At 36.9% G+C, this 23,058-nt stretch overlaps 1 protein-coding gene across 1 annotated transcript; it reads left to right on the top strand.

Annotated features, from left to right (window-relative positions):
- The first annotated feature begins 10,416 nt into the window (after positions 1 to 10,416).
- Positions 10,417 to 19,344, top strand: oprk1 (opioid receptor, kappa 1). Its single transcript, XM_087810380.1, has 3 exons — positions 10,417 to 10,670; positions 12,208 to 12,560; positions 18,812 to 19,344. The coding sequence occupies exons 1-3, from the start codon at positions 10,417 to 10,419 to the stop codon at positions 19,342 to 19,344; spliced, it is 1,140 nt and encodes a 379-aa protein (XP_087666506.1).
- Positions 19,345 to 23,058: the final 3,714 nt, after the last annotated feature.

Below are 23,058 nucleotides of genomic sequence, written 5' to 3'. Positions count from 1 at the left end.
ACTTTAATCTCATTAAAAACTGAATTTATACGACTTTAATCTCATTAAAAACTGAATTTATACGACTTAAATCTCATTAAAAACTGAATTTATACGACTTTAACCTCATTATAAACTGAATTTATACGACTTTAATCCAATAATAAACTGAATTTATACGACTTTAATCTCAAAATTAACGTAATAAGTAAGTAAGTAATTTGTATTTATATAGCGCTTTTCCAGACCATAAGTAATATCTCATAATAAATCTGAATAAACGTGTGATGTGCGGACGAGCTCTCTTGAAGCAGCGAGTGTGTAGCTTCACACACACACATGTTTAGTAACGATGTTCGTAAAATAAACTCTTGTTTTGATGGTTCAACTCTGACATCAGTCACATGACGAGTTCTCTCAAACCTTCATGCAGTGACGCTGTTCTAACACCGGGGGGAGCTAGAATCAAACCCCTTCAATATTACTTGTTGCAGCTTTGAAGGGCGGCCTGAGGATCCTGGTCGTCTGGGAGACACTCGGACAAGATACCAGGACTTGAAGCAACTTTTTATAACGACAACTTTTGTCGACACAAACATCTTTCGATGTGTTTGTTGTGTCGCAGACGTGTCAGTCACACGAGCGTCTTGAGGTACAAACACAAACAAACACATCTGTTCCTGGTTTTCAATGATCCCTGAAGAACACAACTCCAGAGACGACGACAACAACGACACAAACAACGACACAAACGACGTCGCTGAGAAGATTTGATTCATGACAGGAGCTCGAACTGCAGTTTGTGTTGTGTTGCTTTGATTCCACACACATGTACAACTGTGAACAAACACACAAAACAATTGTTTTTTATACACAAAAAAAGTAGACGTTAAAGCTCAACAATGAACACAAATATTTGTAAACATGACGACAATTACTTGCACTGAAGTAAATACAACTGTAATATTGTGTATATGAATTAAATGTTTTATAATGTAGTAATAAAAAATAAAAAAAACCTCATCATTTTAATTGTGTAAGAAAAGTGTTACACAACTTAATTTTCTTAATATATCATATATACAACTTAAAAGGTGGTAGTAGACTTAATATATACCACTTTAATTTCACAATACAACGACACAATGAACTGAATAAACACACAAAAAAAATCTTTATAGACAATCAGTTGTATCACGAAATTAAAGTAGAGACAAAAAACCTCAACATGTTCAACAATGAACACAAATATTTAACTAAAAAGTGACGACAATGACTTGAGAAATGACCAAACACAACACACATGACAACAACTAACAAAATCAATAACAACCAACAAAGAACACTAAAAACTGTTCATTGTGCCGATAAACAATAAATCGCTTCAAAATGTTTAAAAAACACAACAAAACTAAGATGAAAAATAACTTAAAGAATACCCAAAAATAAATAATAAAATAAGTCAATCTAACCATTAAATAATCTCAAAAAACATAAAACACAACAAAACTAAGATGAAAAATAACTTTGAAAAAACACAAAAAGAAATAAAAATCAATAAAATAAGTAAATCTAACCAATAAAGAATCTCAAAAAAAACAACAAAACTAAGATGAAACATAACTTTTAAAAAACACAAAAAACAAATAACCATCAATAAAATAAGTAAATCTAACCATTAAAGAACCTCAAAAAACATAAAACACAACAAAACTAAGATGAAACATAACTTTTAAAAAACACTAAAAACAAATAACAATTAATTAAATAAATAAATCTAAGCATTAAAGAACCTCAAAAAACATAAAACACAACAAAACTAAGATGAAACATAACTTTGAAAAAACACTAAAACAAATAACCATCAATAAAATAAGTAAATCTAACCATTAAAGAACCTCAAAAAACATAAAACACAACAAAACTACCTGAACCGAGATCGTAAAAAACACGCTCCCAGCCGCCCGTCAAGCAGCTCAGTGTCACCACGATGTTCTGGTCCAACACCCGGAGCTGCTTCTTGATTGGCTGCTGGTCTTTCATTCTGTAGCAAAACCTAAAACAATATCCTTTGAATGGTTTTACTCACGTTTATCTTAAAAGATTCTTCAAAAGACTCCCGGATCCTGATGGTAATCCCGTTATTTTTCATCAGTTATTTTCGGAGCAGCGACGACGAGTGTCACGATGTGTTTTTGTCGTAGCAACAGCAGCTCCCTAGCAACCACAGGAAACAGATTGGTTGCCAAGGCAACGACCTAAAGTAAAAAAACATGTCTATTCTCGAAGCACTTGTTTGAGAGTCTTTGCACTTTGTTCCCACTTTCCTTGTGGAGGAGACGAACACGTGATTAAATCAACACAAGTTCACCAGCGACTCACAACCGTTTGTGTCGACAAGTCATCGAGTGAAGGTTGTAAAAAATATGTAAACTTTTTATTTAATTATAAAATGATTTATTTATGTAAAAAAAATGGAAATTAAAAATTAAAATGAATAAAAATTATTCTGATTTAAACAGTTTCAGAGCCTTGAACTTTATTTAAACAGTTTCAGAGCCTTGAACTTTATGTAAACTTTATTTAAACAGTTTCAGAGCCTTGAACTTTATTTTAACTTTATTTAAACAGTTTCAGAGCCTTGAACTTTATTTTAACTTTATTTAAATAGCTTCAGAGCCGTAAACTTTATTTAAACAGTTTCAGAGCCTTAAACTTTATTTAAACTTTATTTAAACATTTTCAGATCCTTGAACTTGATTTAAACTTTATTTAAACAGTTTCAGAGCCTTGAACTTTATTTAAACTTTATTTAAACAGTTTCACAGCTTTGAACTTTATTTAAACAGTTTCAGAGCCTTAAACTTTATTTAAACAGTTTCAGAGCCTTGAACTTTATTTAAACTTTATTTAAACAGTTTCACAGCCTTGAACTTTATTTTAACTTTATTTAAACAGTTTCAGAGCCTTGAACTTTATTTAAACTTTATTTAAACAGTTTCAGAGCCTTGAACTTGATTTAAACTTTATTTAAACAGTTTCAGAGCCTTGAACTTTATTTACATAGTTTCAGAGCCTTGAACTTTATTTAAACAGTTTCAGAGCCTTGAACTTTATTTTAACTTTATTTAAACAGTTTCAGAGCCTTGAACTTTATTTAAACTTAATTTAAACAGTTTCAGAGCCTTGAACTTTATTTAAACTTAATTTAAACAGTTTCAGAGCCTTGAACTTTATTTAAACTTAATTTAAACAGTTTCAGAGCCTTGAACTTCATTTAAACTTAATTTAAACAGTTTCAGAGCCTTGAACTTTATTTAAACTTAATTTAAACAGTTTCAGAGCCTTGAACTTTATTTAAACTTAATTTAAACAGTTTCAGAGCCTTGAACTTTATTTAAACAGTTTCACAGCCTTGAACTTTATTTTAACTTTATTTAAACAGTTTCAGAGTCTTGAACTTTATTTAAACAGTTTCACAGCCTTGAACTTTATTTAAACATAAAAAAAAACATGATAATAATGATTTTCTTGTGGTTTGATGTCATTGTTTTGTTGTGTAAACAATGTTCAGACGTCGTCGTCTCAAACTGCATCTGCTGCTCGTTCAGTTAACGACGTCGGTTTAACGGAGACGATCTGAGGCGGCGAGCGTCGAACCTGCGAGTCTGGAGTGAGTTGACGGTCGAACTGATATTTTTAGACTGTGTAAAGGTCAGACTCCATTGAGGAGCATCTTTGTGGCATCGGAGCTTCTTCAGATCCAGCATCAGCTGCTTCAACACCAGAAAAAGATTCAAAATAAATCTTATTTCAACCGTAAATGACGAACTTCAGACTCAACGAGTGATTCTTAGAGGCCGATTACCCACAATGCATTCTGATTATGACCAACAAATCAAGACGTGTCTTTGTATTTACAGGATTTAAAATACTTGAATGAAACTGAAACTGTCCAGAGAGAAGAAATAAATGTTAAACTTCAGTTCTTACATAGTTTTTAGATCTTTTATTGTTATTTATGAAAACTAAAGATTACAAATGTACAAAACGTAGAATTAGACTTTGAAGTTATCGTTGATAATTTCTACGAAAATGTCTTTTGTTACAAGTCCAGACCCAGAAAAACAAAAGATTGATGAAAGAAACCCTTTTTTTTAAATGAATATTCACGGTTTACGTGGTAAATATTAATGGAACTCATCAAATAACTGGAATAGTTTACGATGAACTGATGGTTAGTTAGTGCGACTGTTTCACGTCAATAAAGTTAAAGGTTCACTTCCAGCTCAACCTGTTGCGTTTCTACCTGGATGTTGTACTTTTTACCATTTTAATGATAAACAATTTAAATAATCAGATAAAGGTTCTTGGACACAAAGTATTTTTGAATGTAGCCATTAGTACAACATAGCTAAATATAATAAACTGAAATGTAGGATAAAAGGAGACATAAAAACTGACTTTTTAATGCAGTCATTAGCACAACATTGCTACGTAGCTAAATGTAATCATTTAAAATATAAGATAAAAGCTTTTAGACATAAAAACTATGATTTTTCTAATGCAGTCATTAGCGCAACATTGCTATGTAGCGAAACATAATCAGTTAAAATACAAGATAAAATCTTTTAGACATAAAAACTGTGATTTTTCTAACGCAGTCATTAGCACAATATTGCTACGTAGCTAAATGTAATCAGTTAAAATATAAGATAAAAGCTTTTAAACATAAAACACTGATTTTATTTTTTTTATTGTAGTCATTAGCGCAAAATTGCTAGGTAGCAAAACATAATCAGTAAAAATATAAGATAAAAGCTTTTAGACATAAAAACTGTGAATTTTTCTAATGTAGTCATTAGCACAACATCGCTACGTAGCTAAATGTTATCAGTAAAAATATAAGATAAAAGCTTTTAGACGTAACAACTATGATTTTTTTCTAATGTAGTCATTAGCGCGACGTTGCTAGCGAGGATCCTCTCGTCCGTCTGATGCCAGATGTTCCTCAACATCAGAATTCCAGACGCACAGTTTGGGTCGAACCCGGAAAGTGAGTCAGCGAGGGAGTGAAGGGGGGGGGGGGGGGTGGGGTGAGGGGGGAGTGAAGGGGGGAGAGAAGGGGGTCCGAGGGGGGGAGCGGCGCCATCTGGAGGTGTGGAAGGAAAGGTGATGATCTCCGCGACCACCTGAATACAAATCCGAGGATGTCGACGGTTCAAAATCCTCTCTGCCGTCGCCGTGGAGACGCTGAGAGAAGAGAAAAAAAACACAGTTAATATTCAAATATTTTAGAAGATAAATATATTCACTGGACGATTTAATATTGTATAAAAATAAAGTAATTTAAAGAAACAGTTACTTTGGAACACATTTGAATTAAATGAATATTAAAAGAGAAAATGATGAATAAATGTGAATATTTTAAAATGATTGAATTCAATTGATTCTGTTTTGAAAGTGTTTTCACTTCAGCTAAAACTAGTGATGCTATGTTAGCCAATGCTAGTGATGCTATGTTAGCCAATACTAGTGATGCTATGTTAGCCAATGCTGGTGATGCTATGTTAGCCAATACTAGTGATGCTATGTTAGCTCAAACTTGTGATGCTATGTTAGCCAATGCTAGTGATGCTATGTTAGCCAATGCTAGTGATGCTATGTTAGCCAATACTAGTGATGCTATGTTAGCCAATGCTGGTGATGCTATGTTAGCTCAAACTTGTGATGCTATGTTAGCCAATGCTAGTGATGCTATGTTAGCCAATACTAGTGATGCTATGTTAGCCAATGCTAGTGATGCTATGTTAGCGATGCAATGTTAGCCAATACTAGTGATGCTATGTTAGCTCAAACTTGTGATGCTATGTTAGCCAATGCTAGTGATGCTATGTTAGCTAAAACTAGTGATGCCATGTTAGCTAATGCTAGTGATGCTATGTTAGCCAATGCTAGTGATGCTATGTTAGCTAAAATGAGTGATGCTATGTTAGCTAAAACTAGTGATGCTATAGCTAGCATAGCTAGCATAGCTTTACTATGAAATGCCAGTGCTAATATATATATTTAGCTAAAAAAACATTAAATTCAAATTTTCAACATTTTAATTTAAGTTTAATATTATGACAGATTTATCTGTTTTAATTCTTCTTTACTGCAGAATAAAAACATTTCTCCAGGTTCTCCTGCAGTGTCTCAACATTTCATGACATAAAAACAGAGTCTGGTTCTCCTGAGGTTTCTGCGCAGAGGGGCTTCCTGAGCTGCAGGATTATCTCAAGTGAGATGAAAATAAAAGATGTTGTTTCAGGACGTGATGAAGAAAATGTTTTGTTTCTATTTAAATCTTCAAATCACTTTGTTGACTTGACTCTGATACGATGAAATCGCTTCAAAGATTCAAGACTAAAGTTTTTAGTTTCTGTAAGTTTGGATTTTTTAAATTTAGATAAAAATACACTAAATCTTATATTTTGTCACTAGCATAACTATGTAGCTAGTGACATAAATATGTAGCTAGTGATGCTATGTTAGCTTAAACTAGTGATGCTATGTTAGCCAATGCTAGTTATGCTATGTTAGCTAAAACTAGTGATGCTATGTTAGCCAATGCTAGTTATGCTATGTTAGCTAAAACTAGTGATGCTATGTTAGCCAATGCTAGTAATGCTATTTTAGCCAATGCTAATGATGTTTTTTTTAGCTAATGCTAGTGATGCTATGTTAGCCAATGATAGTGGTGCTATGTTAGCTAGTGCTAGCTATACCATGAAAACCAATGCTAATGATGTTATGTTAACTAATGCTAGCTATACTATTTAAGCCAATGCTAATGATGTTATGTTAGCTAATGCTAGCTATACTATGTAAGCCAATGCTAGTGATGGTATGTTAGCTAAAACTACTGATGGTATGTTAGCGTTTTACTTACTTACTTATTTACTCTTGTTATTAAATGTGTTGTTGTATTGAATGTTGTGTAGTTAAAGGTGTGTTCATGATACTTTGATACATTGTAAACACACTATGATTATTCAATGTGTTGTTTTTAATGTTGTGTAGTTGAAGGTGTGTTTATGATATTCTGTTACACCTTTAAATACCCTCTTATTATTCAATGTGTTCTCCTCTGGGTCCTGAACCTCAGAGCCCGAACTGGGGTGTAAGTCTGGATCAGATCACTGATGGAAGGTCTGACCATGAATAGATCTGAAAGTAAGAACCAGAATTTTAAAATAATCCTGAAAGAAACTGGAAGCCAGTGAAGAGTTTGAAGGAGAAATGTGAGTTCTTCTACTAGAGCGGCTCATAATTCTCAGTGTTTTGTATGAATTGCAGGCGAGACACATCCTTCTGGTTTAGACATGAAAACAAACTGTTACAATAGTCCAGGCGAGAAGAAACAAACACATGGATTTAAGATCCAGATCATGTTGTGACAACATTTTCCTAAGTTTATAGATTTTTCTCAGTTGAAGGAAACAGTTTCTGGTCAGTTTTCTTCAGTGTCGAACAAGAGACATGTCTTTATCAAATACAACACCCAGGTTTCTCAGGCTCAGTTTGACAGACTGACCTAAGTCACCCAAGTACTGACTCAACCCTGGAATCTTATCATCATCAACAATCACCAGAGTTTCAGTTTTGTCCACATTTAGCTGCAAAGTGTTTTCACTCATTGTTTTATTTCTAGCAACAATTGACTAAGTTCAGCCTCCGGGGCTCAGTTGGATCAAAAGAGCAGTAGACCTGGATGTCATCAGCAAAAATGTGATCAGAAACATCAGGAAATCTCTGAATGATTTTACCGAGGGGAATCAAGTACAGCAAAAACAATAAAGGACCAAGGACAGAACCTTGAGGGACTCCACACATCAGATCTGCCGATTCAGACCTCATTTGATTGGCAGATACACTAAAACTGCGCCCAGAAAGGTAAGATGAGAACCATTCTAACACAGACCCAGACAGTCCCACTTCATCCCTTAGTCTTCTCAGCAGGATCTGGTGATCAACTGTGTCAAAGGCTGACGACAGATCCAAGAGAACCAGAACAGTGAATTTACCAGAGTCAGCCGACATCATGATGTCACTGGACACTTTCAATAAAGCTGTCTCCGTAGATGTTTACGGAAGCCAGACTGAAACTTCTCATGGATGTCGCTCTGATCCAGGAACAGCTGCTCAGACACCACCTTCTCCAAGCTCTTGGACAAGAAAGGGAGCTTAGAAATAGGCCTGAAATTACTGAGGTCAGTTGGGTCTAAGCCTGGTTTTTTGAGCAGAGGCTCCACAATGGCATGTTTAAATGCATTGGGAAAAACCCCTGTGGAAAGGGAGAGGTTCACCATATTGGTAACCCAGGGGCCAATTACATCAAATACTTTGATAAAAAGCCTACAAGGAAGGAGGTCATCTGAGCAAGAGGAGGGTTTCATCTTGTTCACTAGTGCCGAAATGTCACCCAAAGATACAGCAGTGAAGGAGGACCAAGAGGAGGAGATGGGCTCAGAGACAGTAGGGGTTCCAAACAAAGGGGGAGAGATTTTCTCTTTGATCAATTTAATTTTGTCAATGAAAAATCGCAACAATGCATTGCTGTCAGCTTCACAGAAGACAGGCGTGATTTGAGTGTTGTTGTGTTGAAAGTTGTGTAGTTGAAGGTGTGTTCATGATACTCTGGTACATTGTAAACACACTCTTATTATTCAATGAGTTGTCGTGTTGAATGTTGTGTAGTTATAGGTGTGTTCATGATACTGTTACACCTTTAAACACACTCTTATTATTCAATGTGTTGTTGTGTTGAATGATGTGTTGTTTAAGGTGTGTTTATGATACTCTGTTACACCTTTAAACACACTCTTATTATCCAATGTGTTGTTGTGTTGTTGTGTAGTTGAAGGTGTAAGTAAGTAAGTAAGTAAGTAATATATATTTATATAGCGCTTTTCGAGACCAGGGTCACAAAGCGCTTTAACAATCAAAACAATACTCAAAACAGTACATACTTCAAAGATCAAGACAACACCGAGAACAACACAGGAGTTCGAGAAATTCAAGGAAAAGCCTGAACAAATAAAAACGTCTTAAGATGTTTCTTAAAGGAGTCAGTAGATCATCAAGAGCAAAGAGAGAGAAGATCGTTCCAAAGCTTAGGAGCAACAGCCTGAAAAGATTTCTCTCCTCTGGTCCTGAGCCGTGTGCGTGGAACCATAAGTAGATTCTGATCCACAGACCTCAGAGCCCGAGCTGGGTGTTCATGATATTCTGTTACACCTTAAAACACCCTCTTATTATTCAATGTGTTGTTGTGTTGTTGTGTAGTTGAAGGTGTGTTCATGATATTCTGTTACACCTTAAAACACCCTCTTATTATTCAATGTGTTGTAGTGTTGAATGTTGTGTAGTTGAAGGTGTGTTCATGATACACCTTTAAACACACTCTTATTCAATGTGTTGTTGTGTTGAATGTTGTGTAGTTGAAGGTGTGCTCATGATACACCTTTAAACACACTCTTATTATTAAATGTGTTGTTGTGTTGAATGTTGTGTCGTTGAAGGTGTGTTCATGATACACCTTTAAACACACTCTTATTATTAAATGTGTTGTTGTGTTGAATGTTGTGTAGTTGAAGGTGTGTTCATGATACTCTGCTAAACCTTTAAACACACTCTTATTATTAAATGTGTTGTTGTGTTGAATGTTGTGTAGTTGAAGGTGTGTTCATGATACACCTTTAAACACACTCTTATTATTAAATGTGTTGTTGTGTTGAATGTTGTGTAGTTGAAGGTGTGTTCATGATACTCTGTTAAACCTTTAAACACACTATTATTATTCAATGTGTTGTTGTGTTGAATGTTGTGTAGTTGAAGGTGTGTTCGTGATACTCTGTTAAACCTTTAAACACACTCTTATTATTCAATGTGTTGTTGTGTTGAATGTTGTGTAGTTGAAGGTGTGTTCATGATACTCTGCTAAACCTTTAAACACACTCTTATTATTAAATGTGTTGTTGTGTTGAATGTTGTGTAGTTGAAGGTGTGTTCATGATACTCTGCTAAACCTTTAAACACACTCTTATTATTAAATGTGTTGTTGTGTTGAATGTTGTGTAGTTGAAGGTGTGTTTATGATACACCTTTAAACACGCAGTTGTTGCGCTGCTGCCTCTCACGTCTGAGGACGGACTCACACTCCAGCGCGCGCACAGACGCGCACGGACGCGCACCTTCTCCTCTCATTCATTCTTCTCTGCACGTTTATCGACGTCAGTTCAACATTTTTGTCATCATTTGTTTTGTTTTTTTTCATCATCTCACAACCTGAACACGAGCTCGTCCGGAACCTTCGTCTCCGCGCCCTGGACCGGACCCACCTCTGGACCCACCTCCGGACCCACCTCTGGACCCACCTCTGGACTCGGAACCATGGACAGCGGTGTGATCTCCATCTGCACGCAGCCGGACGAGGAGTGCAGCCCGAACTTCACGTCCTGGCAGCTCGGACCCGCCGAACCCATGAACGGAACCTCCTGGCAGTCCGGAGCCGCCGAGCCCATGAACGGAACCTGGGCGGCGGAGGAGCCCATGTCGCCCCTGATCCCCATCATCGTGGCCGTGTACTCGCTCGTGTTCGTGGTGGGCTTGGTGGGCAACTGTCTGGTCATGTTCGTCATCATCAGGTCAGATGTTCGTCCATCGATTCTTCTGATCAGAACTTTATTGTCAATATTTACAACGGGTGTCCAGACGTGAGGGGAGGGGCGGGGGCCTTTTGAGGTCCACGATGTTAACGCGAGGGTCGATCGTCAACAAACATGAGAATATATCACGGTTTAACGATTTTGTTTTCTCTTTGATGCTCGTTTATTTTAATTTTTTGTCTAGTTAAACTCAAATATTTATTCATAACAACAATTTAATTTTAATTATTTAACATCCACCACTTAGTTTGACCCTCGCGACTTCCTGTAGTTCTCAACGCTAAGTAATAATAACATCAGATGTTACAAGAGTCTAATGTCTTTATGTTGGTTTTGTTCTTTACCTAAAGTTTAATATGGCAATAGTTACAATATATATATATATATTTTCCAACACTAGTTTTCATATTTATTTATTTATTTATTTTCATTGATTTGTTCATATATTATAATACATTATTTAAATATAAGTTTGTTCATTTATGATTTAGTTTCGAATGTTGGTTTTAATATTTCCAAAGTTTTTTACTGACTATTACATTTAAAAGACTATCAAAATAAAATAAAAATTAATTACCAACATTTACTTTTTTATTAGTGGAATTAAAATGTAAAATTCTGTGTAAAACAAAAATTACATTTTGTAATTCAATTATTAAAAACTAACAAATTCAACATTTCAATTAATATTTAATTCAATGTTTGGATGGAACTCGAACATTTGAAACAATAACACACATTAAACATTATTTTTAAAATTCAGCTAAAACACATTTTTAAAACAGCCTTATTTACTTTAACTTTGGTTTTATAATTTAATGTTTTGTATTTCTTAAAAAAAACATTTTAACATAAGTACTTTTCTTTACTTTTATAACTCCTGTCTTACTGTCGTCTTTTTAACTCTATGTGTTTTGAAAGACGTCTTGTACATAAAACTAATTATTATTATTATAATTATTAATATATATTTTAAGATTGAACTTTAATTTCTTTTTATTAAATATGTAATATACGGATACAAAACTGTCCATAGAATCATCAAAACATCTTAATTTGCATTAATAATATATATTAAAAAAACTCAATTACTACTTGAATTAATACGTTTAAATAAATATGTTTTTTTTTAAATATACAACAGTTTTTATGAAGTATAATCCATGGATTGTGTTTCATGGATCAATAAATCTGATGTAAGTTGGTTAAAAAAAGACAAAAATATCTATATTTTAGTCTCAAAAACCAGAAATCTCTTTTCCGATAAATCGTATCAGGTACGTGTGAACTCTGACCTCCCACCTCCCGGAAACGCAATCAGATCCCATTGTTCCAGGGTTGTCTCTCACCCCGAGTAGCTGGGACGGGCTCCAGCGACTCTAAAGCGAACGAACGAACACCTTCATTATCGTCAGATCGTTCCCTCGTTTTGTCCCGACGCGTTGATTTACGTGGTAATAAACGTGTATCAAACAGCTTCTGTGACGACGGTTCAAAGTGTTACTCGTGGTTTCAGGTACACCAAGATGAAGACGGCCACCAACATCTACATCTTCAACCTGGCCGTGGCCGACGCCCTGGTCACCACCACCATGCCCTTCCAGAGCACCGACTACCTGCTGAGCTCCTGGCCCTTCGGCCAGCTGGCCTGCAAGGTGTTCATCTCCATCGACTACTACAACATGTTCACCAGCATCTTCACGCTGACCATGATGAGCGTGGATCGCTACATCGCCGTGTGTCACCCCGTCAAGGCCCTGGACTTCCGCACCCCCGTCAAGGCCAAGATCATCAACGTGGTCATCTGGGTTCTGTCCTCCGCCGCCGGGATCCCCGCCATGATCCTGGGCAGCACCAAGACCAACAACGGTAATAATCATGTAGTAACTGTTGTGAACAATTCCTGGATACGATTTGGTGACTAAAGTATATGTTCAGATTATTTATGTTTGAATTTAACTTTTTAAATGTTGAAATTATTTTATTGATATATTTCAGTCATAAAACAACTTCAACTACACAAAATTAAATTTGTTGTTGTTACCATTGGCTAACATAGCATCACTAGCATTGGTTAACATATCATTGGCTAACGTAGCATCACTAGCATTGGCTAACATGTCATTGGCTAACATAGCATCACTAGCATTGGCTTACATAGCATCACAACCATTGGCTAACATAGCACAGCTAGCTTTGGCTAACATAGCATAGCTATTATTGGCTAACATAGCATCACTAGCATTGGCTAACATAGCATCACTAGCATTGGCTTACATGGCATCAAAACCATTGGCTAACATAGCACAGCTAGCTTTGGCTAACATAGCATAGCTAGCATTGGCTAATATAGCATCACTAGCATTGGCTAACATAGCATCACTAGCATTGGCTAACATATCATTGGCTAACATAGCATCACTAGCATTGGCTCACTTAGCATCACAACCATTGGCTAACATAGCACAGCTAGCTTTGGCTAATATAGCATAGCTAGCATTGGTTAACATAGCATCACTAGCATTGGCTAACATAGCATCGCTAGCATTGGCTTATTTTTGACACTGTTCTAGAAAGGCGCTTTATAAATAACCTTTACTTACTTATGTACTTACTTACATAGCATCGCTTGCATTGGCTAGCATTGCATTGCTAGCATATATTTTAAAGTATAGAATTAGCTAACATAGCATCACTAGCATTGGCTAACATTGCATTGCTAGCATATATTTAATTATAGCATTGGCTAATATAGCACTGGCTAACATTGCATTGCTAGCATATATTTTTAATTATAGCGTTGGCTAACATAGCATCACTAGCATTGGCTAACGTATTAAAACATATTTAATTGAAAACATTAACTGTTTTAATTATTTGAATTTAATGATCAAACTCTTTATGTATCAAACATCTAATTTAAATGTTCCTTTTTAAAAAAAATAATTTATTAACAACAAAATTCAACCTTTCAATATATAAATAACTACATTTAATTATTCAACAAAAATACTCAAATGCTTCTCACACCTTCAAGTTTCAATATATAAAAATGTTCATTCAACCATCGATGATATATTTCCATAAATCTGTCATCAAAATAACTCAAAAACGGATGTTGACAGCAGGACAAAAACTAGACATGTTGTTTGGATCTGAATTTCCATCTGGATCCATAAATCACTTGAAGATGCGTCGCGGCACAATTTCAAATGCAACCAAAAACTGTGAAAAGATAAAGAATTAGGAAGAGAAAAGACAGTGGAGTTCGATAAAATGATGTTTTTCCAGTTCATTCTTGAAGGTCCTCAGTGTCAGGAGAGTCTGCGGCTCACGATGACCTCGAGTCTGAGGCAGGAAACGAACTCCGTGCTCAAGTGTTCTCTGAAGACGGAGCTCCGAGGAAAAGCACACATTGTCCGTTATCATCGGACTTTGTTGTTGCGAGTCTTTGAGTTCCTCCTCAGCCCCGGATCACATGCTTTGAGGAGATGATAGAAACCAAGGTTTCTGTGCACAGATCCTGAGAAGATCATAGTTTACATCTTCTCCGCCCACAGCGATGTATAAACTCGTCATTATCGTCTTTTGTGTCTGAAGGTCGTTTCGTTCGACACGTTCGTTTTAAAAGAGTTTTATCGAGTCTTTCTGGATCAAAGACCTCAAGGAACGTCGTTCTCGGTCTCAGACGCAGGAAACCTTAGTTTGCATATTAATGTATTTTTTAGCTATTCATATATTATAATACATTATTTAAATACAAGTTTGTTCGTTTATGATTTAGGATCAAATGTTGTTTTTTTTATATTTCCCAAGTTTTTTACTGAATATTACATTTTAAAGACTATCAATATAAAAAACATTAGATTACGAACATTTACTTTTTTGTTAGTGGAATTAAAATGTAAAATTCTGCGTAAAAAACAAATTCAACATTTCAATTAATATTTAATTCAATGCTTGGATGGAACTCGAACATTTGAAACAATAACTAACGTTAAACATTATTTTTAAAATTCAGTTAAAACACATTTTAAAACAGGTTTATTTACTTTAACTCTGTTTTTTTAACTCCTGTCTTACTGTCGTCTTTTTTAAAATCTATGTGATTTGAAAGTATCTTGTAAATAAAATCAATTTTTTTTATAATTATTAATAAATATATTTTAAAATATCAACAAAGTTGTAACACTGACGGACTTCCATAGAATCATCAAAACATCTTCATTTGCCTTAATGATATATCATAATACCTCAATTAATACTTGAATTAATACGTTTAAATCTATATAACATAGCATCACTAGCATTGTCTAACATATCATTGTCTAACATAGCATCACCAGCATTGGCTTACATAGCATCACAACTAGCTTTGGCTAAAATAGCATAACTAGCATTAGCTAACATCGCATCACTAGCATTGGCTAACATAGCATCGCGATAGCATTGACTAATTTTTGAAACTGTTCTAGAAAGACGCTTTATAAATAACCTTTACTTACTTAAGTACTTACTTACATAGCATCCCTAGCATTGGCTAACATAGCATCGCGATAGCATTGACTAATTTTTGAAACTGTTCTAGAAAGACGCTTTATAAATAACCTTTACTTACTTAAGTACTTACTTACATAGCATCCCTAGCATTGGCTAACATAGCATCGCGATAGCATTGACTAATTTTTGAAACTGTTCTAGAAAGACGCTTTATAAATAACCTTTACTTACTTAAGTACTTACTTACATAGCATCCCTAGCATTGGCTAACATAGCATCGCGATAGCATTGACTAATTTTTGAAACTGTTCTAGAAAGACGCTTTATAAATAACCTTTACTTACTTAAGTACTTACTTACATAGCATCCCTAGCATTGGCTAACATAGCATCGCGATAGCATTGACTAATTTTTGAAACTGTTCTAGAAAGACGCTTTATAAATAACCTTTACTTACTTAAGTACTTACTTACATAGCATCCCTAGCATTGGCTAACATAGCATCGCGATAGCATTGACTAATTTTTGAAACTGTTCTAGAAAGACGCTTTATAAATAACCTTTACTTACTTAAGTACTTACTTACATAGCATCCCTAGCATTGGCTAACATAGCATCGCGATAGCATTGACTAATTTTTGAAACTGTTCTAGAAAGACGCTTTATAAATAACCTTTACTTACTTACGTACTTACTTACATAGCATCCCTAGCATTGGCTAACATAGCATCGCGATAGCATTGACTAATTTTTGAAACTGTTCTAGAAAGACGCTATAAATAACCTTTACTTACTTAAGTACTTACTTACATAGCATCCCTAGCATTGGCTAACATAGCATCGCGATAGCATTGACTAATTTTTGAAACTGTTCTAGAAAGACGCTTTATAAATAACCTTTACTTACTTAAGTACTTACTTACATAGCATCCCTAGCATTGGCTAACATAGCATTGCGATAGCATTGACTAATTTTTGAAACTGTTCTAGAAAGACGCTTTATAAATAACCTTTACTTACTTAAGTACTTACTTACATAGCATCCCTAGCATTGGCTAACATAGCATCGCGATAGCATTGACTAATTTGTGAAACTGTTCTAGAAAGACGCTTTATAAATAACCTTTACTTACTTACGTACTTACTTACATAGCATCCCTAGCATTGGCTAACATAGCATCGCGATAGCATTGACTAATTTTTGAAACTGTTCTAGAAAGACGCTTTATAAATAACCTTTACTTACTTAAGTACTTACTTACATAGCATCCCTAGCATTGGCTAACATAGCATTGCGATAGCATTGACTAATTTTCGAAACTGTTCTAGAAAGACGCTTTATAAATAACCTTTACTTACTTAAGTACTTACTTACATAGCATCCCTAGCATTGGCTAACATAGCATCGCGATAGCATTGACTAATTTGTGAAACTGTTCTAGAAAGACGCTTTATAAATAACCTTTACTTACTTACGTACTTACTTACATAGCATCCCTAGCATTGGCTAACATAGCATCACTAGCATTGCATCGCTAGCTATTTATTATGATCCATGGATTGTGTTTCATGGATCAATAAACCTGAAGTAAGTTGGTTAAAAAAGACAAAGATATCAGGAAACGTTTTGCATAAATAGAGGAAGTGACCTCCGTTTAAAGGAACTCCGGCGCCGCCTCATTAATGAGCATCCGTCCGGATCTGTCTCGACGACCCCCCCCCCCCCCCTCACATGCCCCTGGCTCGGACAGCTCGGTCGAGGTAAGGGGCCGCCGGCTCTAAAGGTCAACCGGAGCCGGTTCTAATTGGAGGCGATTCCGAGGGCGAGGACAAGACGACTTGACACTGCGTCGGCTCCACCTGCCACTGTTTGCCGCTTCATTAGCCGTGGACCTGGACCCGGGGCTGGAGACGGCGCCCTCGGTCTCCGATAATTGAGATGTTTAAGGGGAACAAGGAAAAAATTCAAAGCGAGTCGTTGTCACCCACAGATCAAGGACCACAGGTTCATCCGAAAGGCGAGATTCTGAGTCACTGCTTGTGTCTTTTATGAAAGAGCGATGAGTTACAAAAGGTTCTTCAGTTCAAGGCTCTTAATCTTTGGTCAAATGAGTTTTGTGTCGCCTCGTAAGGAGTCTGAACTAGAGAGAGCGGACCCCAGTACCAGAACCAGCACCAGCATCAGTTCCCCAAATCCATTTAATCTACACAATCAAGAACAGATGCGTCGAACTCGGTCCTCGAGGGTTGTGTGTTTTTTTTGTCGAGCACAAATGAGTCAACGAATCAACGTCCACTTCATCGGATTGGTTCCACTGTCTGAGCTCGACTGGTTGGGTCACACCACCCCAGCTCTTCGAGGGTTAACACCCAGGATTAGGACGTCGTTAGAACATAGCAATGATCTTATCGGCTGAAGGCGAAGAGGCTCATGTCGTTGACCAGGTTATCCAATAGTTTGAGGGTGAAACGGTCCCAGTGCTGTCAGTCAAAGAACCGAACTGACCTGGTCAGTGAGGCATGAATGTGGTACGGTGTACGTTTGGGTATTTAGTAAAATATACATGTGAGCTACTATCATATTACATAGTAGGTGCGAGGAAGAAAGAAGGCTCAGCTTCGGCTTCATGTCTGTCACATAAAGTCATTAATCCATCGACAGATTTCTCGGACTAAAGTCGCATCATTAGGATCATTGGATTTTCTCACAGATGGACCGTGTGGTTTACAATTCCGTGCACTTCCTGTATCGATTCTGGTCTTGCACACTTACCTCTAAAACTGATGTGTGTGGTACACAATACTGTATTCATGTGTGAGTATGACTTAAGATACAAAGCTACACAAGGCTTGGTAGACTTTACGTAATTGGTGCTTCAACACATATTATGGTGTGTATGAGGAGCCAAAATGGCCCCTATAAAGAGATATGGGGTGTGTCCCAGATCGGGCACTTACACTTAAGAAAATGTAGTGCACAATGAGCACTCACATGGCCAGAAAACTGAGTGTGTATCGATTAACACTTTCCACCCTCAACGTCCTCCATCTTAGTGACGTTGACTGAAGCTAAACTGAAGCTAAACTGAAGCTACGTCACTGACGACGCGTCTTCGGAGCAGATACTGACGCAAATGTCCAGAGAAAACAATTATTTTTAACACAAAACAACACAACAACAATAATAACACAATGAAACACAACTTAATAACTTGTTTCAATTGGAGAAAAGTGTTGATGATAGTGTTCCAACAGCCAGTCGCAAAGTGTTAAAAAGTAGTAGAAGAAGAAGCTGTCGAGTCATTTCTGAAAGTTTAAAGGGCAGTTTGAGTTGAGACAGTACTACACTGTCCAAATTTAAGCACTACGACAGTGTACTGTAGAGCAGTGCACTTAGAGAAGTGTGGAATTTGAGACACAGCGATGGTTACGAAGTGGATTTTAAAACTTAAGTCAATCAGTTACTCAATCAATTCTACGAAAGTGAAGGAAGGAATACCTTATAGTCCGATGCACCTTATAGTTCATCAGTTCCGGACTTATCCTCCTCAGAGGGCGACACAAACCCTTCTTACGAGCCTTTGAAAGGTCTGTATGTCATTGTCTCTTCTTCTGTGCAGGAACAACTGAATGTGCTCTACAGTTCCCCGAACCCTACACCTACTGGGACACCCTGATGAAGATCTGCGTCTTCATCTTCGGCTTCGTGGCTCCCGTCGTCATCATCACCGTGTGTTACACCCTGATGGTCCTTCGCCTGAAGAGCGTCCGCCTGCTGTCCGGCTCGCGCGAGAAGGACCGCAACCTGCGACGGATCACCCGCCTGGTGCTGGTGGTGGTGGCCGCCTTCGTGGTGTGCTGGACGCCCATCCACATCTTCATCCTGATCAAGGCCCTGTCCGACGTCTCCGAGACCACCTCGGTGATGGCCGCCTACTTCTTCTGCGTGGCGCTGGGCTACACCAACAGCAGCCTCAACCCCATCCTGTACGGCTTCCTGGACGAGAACTTCAAGAGGTGCTTCCGGGACTTCTGCTGTCCGGGGGCGAAGGGGCGCGACTGCCAGGGCGTGAGCCGGGTGAGGACCACCATTCGGGACCACTCGTGTCCTACCGAGGGCCGGGGCGACTCCAGGCATGGAAGGGCCGTATGACTAGCTATGGACCGGACCCCGAACCACCACGGCTGGGAGGACTCTAACGACCTCTGCCTCACTCAGATCACAGCAGTTTGATCCACTCCCGACTTTTCCCGACGATTCGGTCCCATCGAGATTGATTGACCGATAGCGTCATCCTGGTGTCTTCGTAGCACCGGATGCTTCTCGCTAGGTTACCTATTTGGTTCCGCAAAATGGAGCGCTGTTTTCGCCAGAACGCCTCAAGAATTTATTATAAATCCTTTTCTAATAACGTGAAATTGGAGCCTAAATTCTGAGCCGAATAATCCAGTTGTGTTTTCTGAATCTGGATCCGAGTCGAGAGCTAAGTTTGGAAACTGGAAACGTTAAGTCCGAGATTTCGCTCTTAGGCGACGTGTTTGTTCTTCTCAGTTTTTTTTCGATCTGTGATCTCTTCGAGTCCTCGCACACTTTTGCGTGGAAAATAAACACACATTAACACACACACACACACACAGTTGCGGTGAGTAACACGGTTGTTGACAGGGGTGTAGTGTTCAAAGGCAACAAGGCAGTGATTGAAGTGCAACACGGCTCCCGGCAACTCGACGGGATCTCGTAAATGGTTCGATCCCTCTGGACGCTGTCAGAAGTCTTTGTTCTCGCACTCAAAGTATCACAATAGCTCGTGTTTCTTGACAAAAAAAAACACTTTTCAGTGAACGATTCTCGAGTTGAGGCCGGAATAATAACCTCAAGGAGGTCAAGTGATCGTTGACGGATTTCATTGAAGTTTTCAGGAAATGATGATGATGATGATGATAATGATGATGATGATGAACACAAGGAATCCAAACATATTTTGAGGGATCCCTCTGAGCTTCAGGGTTTCATCCACAAGCTACGATACTTCAAGATAGAACAGAATGTGTGTAAATATAAGAAAAACGTCAAAATGGATGGAAATGGGTGTCTTGGCAGTGGTCTGCGCTCTCACAGTGCTTTCTCTGTTCATCAAGGGTGGACGGTTGAACCAAAGTTCTCTGATCCATCGTTTATCGGGCGTGTCCCGGGGCCTCCTCCCAGGGAGCCACCGTCAGCTTCTGTTGGTGCAGAGGAACAGAACCGATGAGATCTTTTTCCAAAACGTGGATGGAAACAAATGGTAGCGAAAAGAGCCGAGGTTTGAATGAGGCTGGACTCGAACCGAGGACTTTCTCGGGCGAGAACGTATCACAGTTTATTCGAGCATCGGTCAAAGAACTGTGAGTTGAATTTGAGGAAAAGATGAATTGTTTCAGGAGGACAGTATGAAATTTACACTCTGATTATGACCTGCTTGTCCTTTCACTGGACAACACAACGAAGGGTTCGTAGAAGTTCATTTGAAACCTCTCGGATCATTATATAATCATGTTTCATTACACATATATATCACGTAAATCTCGCCATATTTCGTTGCATTTCCACTTGTATTTACTGTGGAAGTCAATGACACGTAACCACGCCCCCATTTTTCTGTTAGAATTTCCTTTAAAATGAATCAAAATGCACATTATTTAAAACCAAAATTGAAGAAGAATCTCTTCACCTGCACTTCAATATTGACGAGGACCAAGTTTTTAGAGTCTGAGTCTGGTTCTGCTCCAGGTGCCAAAAAGAAAAAGCATTTGTCTCTGACAGTTTTGACGGTAATGGTCAGTAATGATTAGTTTATGTCGACACGTGAGAATCTGGAAAGTGTTTGAGACGAAACCGTTCGCCTCAATATCAACGATATAAACGTGTAAAAGCTTGTGTGTTTGTTGTGTTCCGTGATGCTGCTTCGATGACACGTCTGAATGTAACTGGTGAAGTACAGTGTTAATATTTGATGTTTGTGTAGATGCAGCAGCTTCAATATTTAAACATGTGTTTTCACGCCTTTCTTGTGGAGTCGCCGCTTCATTTCTGACGTTTTTGAAACGTTTTCCCGCTCGTTCTCGCGACCGTCGCTCATGTTTGAAGATGTCTGTCAATAATAAAGCTGTGATATACATGACATGTGACTCGTGAGGATCCGTTGCTTCAGCGTCAGATGAGGAGGAGTGGAAGGTTTCCATGGTGAGCCGGAACCAACGTTGTGAAGCCTTTTGTGTTGCCAGCCTTGAGCCGAGATCGCAAGAATGTGAAGAAATGACGTCATCGCTCAGAGGACGCCTGTCAATCAAAGAACGTGTGATATATAATTGCACCATTTTGTCTTTTTCTTTTTGCCCACATCGCACAGAAACGTGTGGTCGACCATCACCGTCTGGTATTCCACTGCAAAAACAGTTTAAAACAGAGATTATTTTATTTTTTAATATATATTAATATATCATTTTGATGATGAATTCTACTAATTCATTCAACTACACTTTCATGGATGATTATTTGCTTTATTATCTATTCATTTTCATTAATATAATAATAGATCGATGAAGATATTATTCAAGAATTTAATCAATATATTAATAAAACTATGAGATTATATGTTGTTTTTTATTCATGAATATAATAATAGAGATACAAAGAGATTATTTATCATTTTCTCAACTACATAATATAATATAATATAATATAATATAATATAATATAATATAATATAATATAATATAATATAATATAATATAATTATTAAAAATCAGGGGAAAAAACAGAAGTGATTATTTATCATTATATTCATGAATACAGTAATACAAATAATCAAGAGATCATATGAGGGATCAATAAAGTTTTACCTTACCTTATATTGTTTTATGTATCAAAGTAACGATAGAATGATGCAGATATTATTCATCATTTTATTTATTAATATATTATTAAAATGTTGTGGTTATATGTTGTTTTGATTTATGTTTTATTTATGAATATAATAATAGAGATACAAAGACATTATTTACCATTTTATTTATAAATATAATATAATGATAAATAGATTATTTTCTATTTTATAGAACAAAAGACCAATGAAAATATTTTTTTTACCATTTTCTTAATTATTATATATATAATGTAATATAAAATAATAATAGAAAATCAGAGATTATTTATCATTTTAATTGTTGATTTATTTACTAGATGTTGAACCTTTTATTGGCTCATTTTAAGTCAAATCTAAATGAATTCAACTATTTTTTTAATGTTAATAATTCAACCTGTTTCTTTATCTCTGAACAACAGCAGAGGTTTCAAGAGTGACTTGATGACTGAACTAAAAACAGCAGAATTGAAAACGATAGGAAATGAATTCAATCACGAGATGCATGTTTATCTGTCGCTCGGACTTGATTGACGGAAAAATTCACCTGAAGTCTGAAGATGTTCTTTGAAAAGATGCGACTCGATTACGTGCGTGTGGAAGGGACACGACGGTCACGTGTGCGACCTCATCACACGCACGTTTTTCATTCAAAACTCTTACGACTCTATTATTACCCCTTTAGTTCCACCAGCTCTCGCTGACGCTTGTTCTCCAGCACGTCAACACTTCATTTATTCATGTTTATTTCTCTGTCTCGGGAACAAGAATTACTTATTTAATGTGTTTCCACAAGACACAAAATGAAAAATTGTTATTGGTTATTTCAAATTAAAAGTGCAACAACAGTTCGCAACCGCTGGCAACACACGGTACAACAAATACAAATACATCTTGTTCTTTCTCTTCATTTCTCTTTGTTCTTATTTTATTTTATTTTTATTTTTATGAATAATTGCTGTATG

The sequence above is a fragment of the Callionymus lyra genome, chromosome 16, assembly GCF_982586985.1.
Source record: "Callionymus lyra chromosome 16, fCalLyr1.hap1.1, whole genome shotgun sequence".
NCBI lineage: Eukaryota > Metazoa > Chordata > Actinopteri > Syngnathiformes > Callionymidae > Callionymus > Callionymus lyra.
The sequence above is the reverse complement of the archived record's forward strand: the minus strand, read 5'-3'. Positions and strand labels throughout refer to the sequence as shown.

What these genes read in the sequence shown, in the direction of transcription:
- oprk1 (XM_087810380.1), top strand. Translation starts at nt 10,417, where the DNA reads ATGGACAGCGGTGTGATCTCCATCTGCACGCAGCCGGACGAGGAGTGC. An exon ending in GTCATGTTCGTCATCATCAG is followed by an intron (nt 10,671 to 12,207) that starts GTCAGATGTTCG and finishes TCGTGGTTTCAG; the next exon opens with GTACACCAAGATGAAGACGG. An exon ending in CAGCACCAAGACCAACAACG is followed by an intron (nt 12,561 to 18,811) that starts GTAATAATCATG and finishes TCTTCTGTGCAG; the next exon opens with GAACAACTGAATGTGCTCTA.